At 45.0% G+C, this 2,574-nt stretch overlaps 1 protein-coding gene across 1 annotated transcript; it reads left to right on the top strand.

Moving 5' to 3' along the window:
- Nucleotides 1–235: 235 nt before the first annotated feature.
- Nucleotides 236–2,567, top strand: LOC103522484 (prolow-density lipoprotein receptor-related protein 1-like; the record flags this gene model as incomplete). The annotated part of the gene is made up of 4 exons (XM_008487586.1): nucleotides 236–446; nucleotides 1,270–1,550; nucleotides 1,899–2,021; nucleotides 2,527–2,567. Coding segments are annotated over 4 exons (656 nt in total), but the record flags the coding sequence as incomplete, so codon positions are not given.
- Nucleotides 2,568–2,574: the final 7 nt, after the last annotated feature.

Below are 2,574 nucleotides of genomic sequence, written 5' to 3' on the forward strand. Positions count from 1 at the left end.
CCCACGATATCTGCTTCCTCACCCAGTCTGAGTGGGGTTGGGAAAACCAGCAGCACGCGATAGCCCCGATGGTCACTCACCCGGATACTAACCACTTGAAACGTTGCAAAATTGAAAATCAAAGACGTTCTACGTGCGTACTAACTTCAAAACCGACAAATCAAAGACGTTCTTACATTACTACCAACTTCAAAACTGTGAACTGGTGCGTTCAACCTATACATTTCATTCTCAGGTTTGCAACGGGCACAATGATTGTGTCGGTGGAGAAGACGAGCAAGCATCGTGCACGCCCTCAGCACATCTGAATTGTTCTGAACTTCACTTCCCCTGTATGAACGGGGAGCGATGTATTGATCTAACGCTCAGATGTAACAATGAGTTTGATTGTGAGGATAAATCTGATGAGTTCCATTGTAATAACACGGTCAAGACGTGCTCTGGAGGTAAGAGAACTAACTATGTTTCAATCTGACCATTTTTTTTTAGTTAGTCACAGTCTAGTGTCTAGTTAGTTTGGACGGTGGCACGTCTGCCTTGTAAACGCTAGATCGCTGTTCGGATTCCCACCTGGGGCGGACTTTATCCAGAACAGATCGAACCTTATCTGTTTAGGATAAACTCCGCCCCGGGTGAGAATCGAACCCGCAACCTAGCGCTTACAAGGCAGACCGGCTACCAACCAAGCTCACTAGACTCATACTAATTCTAACCCACTTCTAGATGTGCTAGGAAGATGCGGTTTTCACCATTGGATTCCTTGTTTTTTGTAGGTACTGGGAAAAATCGGAAAATCTCGAAATTCCAAACCGTTCCCGAGATATTGACGTTTTTTAGTCCCCCCATAAGAAATACACGGGGAACACGCTTTGAGGCCAGCAAAACTTTTCCTACGTTTAATATTTTGCTCTCGCTTTTAGTTTTCAGTTTTCATTTCTTCGAGACAAGACTCAGGGACGATATTAGTGTTCAGGGGCGAAGCCAAGGGAGCGCGAAGCGCGACCTCATTCACACCCCGCGAAGCCCCGGGAGCGCGCAGCGTGACCGTAAACAAGGGAGCGCGAAGCGCGACCTTATGCACAACCCCGCGAAGCCCCGGGAGCGCGCAGCGTGACCGTAAACAAGGGAGCGCGAAGCGCGACCCCATGCACAACCCCGCGAAGCCCCCGGGAGCGCGCAGCGCGACCGTATACGCAACCCCGCGTAGCGAACACGCGAAGCCCCCGAGCACGAAGTGCGAGTTATAATTATTATCTCATTTGCCATCAGGTCTGGACCGTCTCTCATACACCAATGTATCATCTCCCATGGGCTTGGCTACTGTCAGCAACGATCTATTCTGGACCAGCTATCAACCTAGTTTCAAATGGAGCAACAAGTACAGCTTTGATGGATTCAAGAGTTTTCCCGCGAGCTTTAAGATAGAAGATTGGAATGAGATGGAGTTCATGCGGGTGACAGCGGCTAAAGGTTATGCACATATGGGGCCTAATCCTTGTGCAGACTTTGGAGGGTGCAGTGATATTTGTCTATTGGCAGGCAAAACACATGTAAGTCATAGAGGGCTTGTTGGAAGAAAGGAAAATGATGGAAAATGAAGGAATAAACAAAATTACGAAACCCTGAAATAAGCACGTTACCAAAGAGTCGGTAACTTTGTGCACCAACAGTTTAGGGGTGGTAACTTTTGCTGAAATGAGTAATGAATGTAATGATGTTCTGTTTCCAGTGTTTTATGAATTCTCGGTGATCTACTTATGAAGCAAGGTAGTTAAATTTCACTGAAATTAAAGTTGGTATACCTAGGTAATATTTTAACTTTCTGAAAATGGGGTTAGCGTTGTTGATTAACTTACCCCAATCCACTAAATACTAAATCTCCTCGTTTCATATCTCAGGTATGCGCATGTCCTGCTGGTAAAATCCTCAATGCTAATGGTTTAACATGTGAAGATCTGCCCAAGTGTTCCAATGAGAAACAGTTCCAATGTCATAATGGTCAATGTATAGCACTTCATCTGGTATGTATGAAACTACTCATACCAAATCTTTATTCCATTACATTCCATTTTTTTCTTTTTTAAATAGAGGTTTAATGTTACTATATAACATTGTTAGAGTCAGTTCCTACTTGTCGTGAGTTTCACCCGATTTTTTCCGAATGTCCTGTAGACCTGTAGACAGTATAATTTGAATGAGAGTGTTCCCACTACACACGACACGATTTTTTCTCGAACAAGTGGGAACGGGCTCTTAAAAGGTTTTAAGTGACGTGGGTTTTACCCTCGGCCACAAGCTATCTATTTCCTCACCCAGTCTGAGTGGCGTCGGGGAAAACCAGCAGCACGCGATAGCCCCGATGGTCACCCACCCGGATACTAACCACTTGAAACGTTGCAAAATTGAAAATCAAAGACGTTCTACGTGCGTACTAACTTCAAAACCGTCAAATCAAAGACGTTCTTACATTACTGCCAACTTCAAAACTGTGAACTAGTGCGTTCAACCTATACATTTCATTCTCAGGTTTGCAACGGGCACAATGATTGTGTCGGTGGAGAAGACGAGCAAGCA

The sequence above is a fragment of the Diaphorina citri genome, unplaced genomic scaffold, assembly GCF_000475195.1.
Source record: "Diaphorina citri unplaced genomic scaffold, Diaci psyllid genome assembly version 1.1 scaffold8811, whole genome shotgun sequence".
Taxonomy (NCBI): domain Eukaryota; kingdom Metazoa; phylum Arthropoda; class Insecta; order Hemiptera; family Psyllidae; genus Diaphorina; species Diaphorina citri.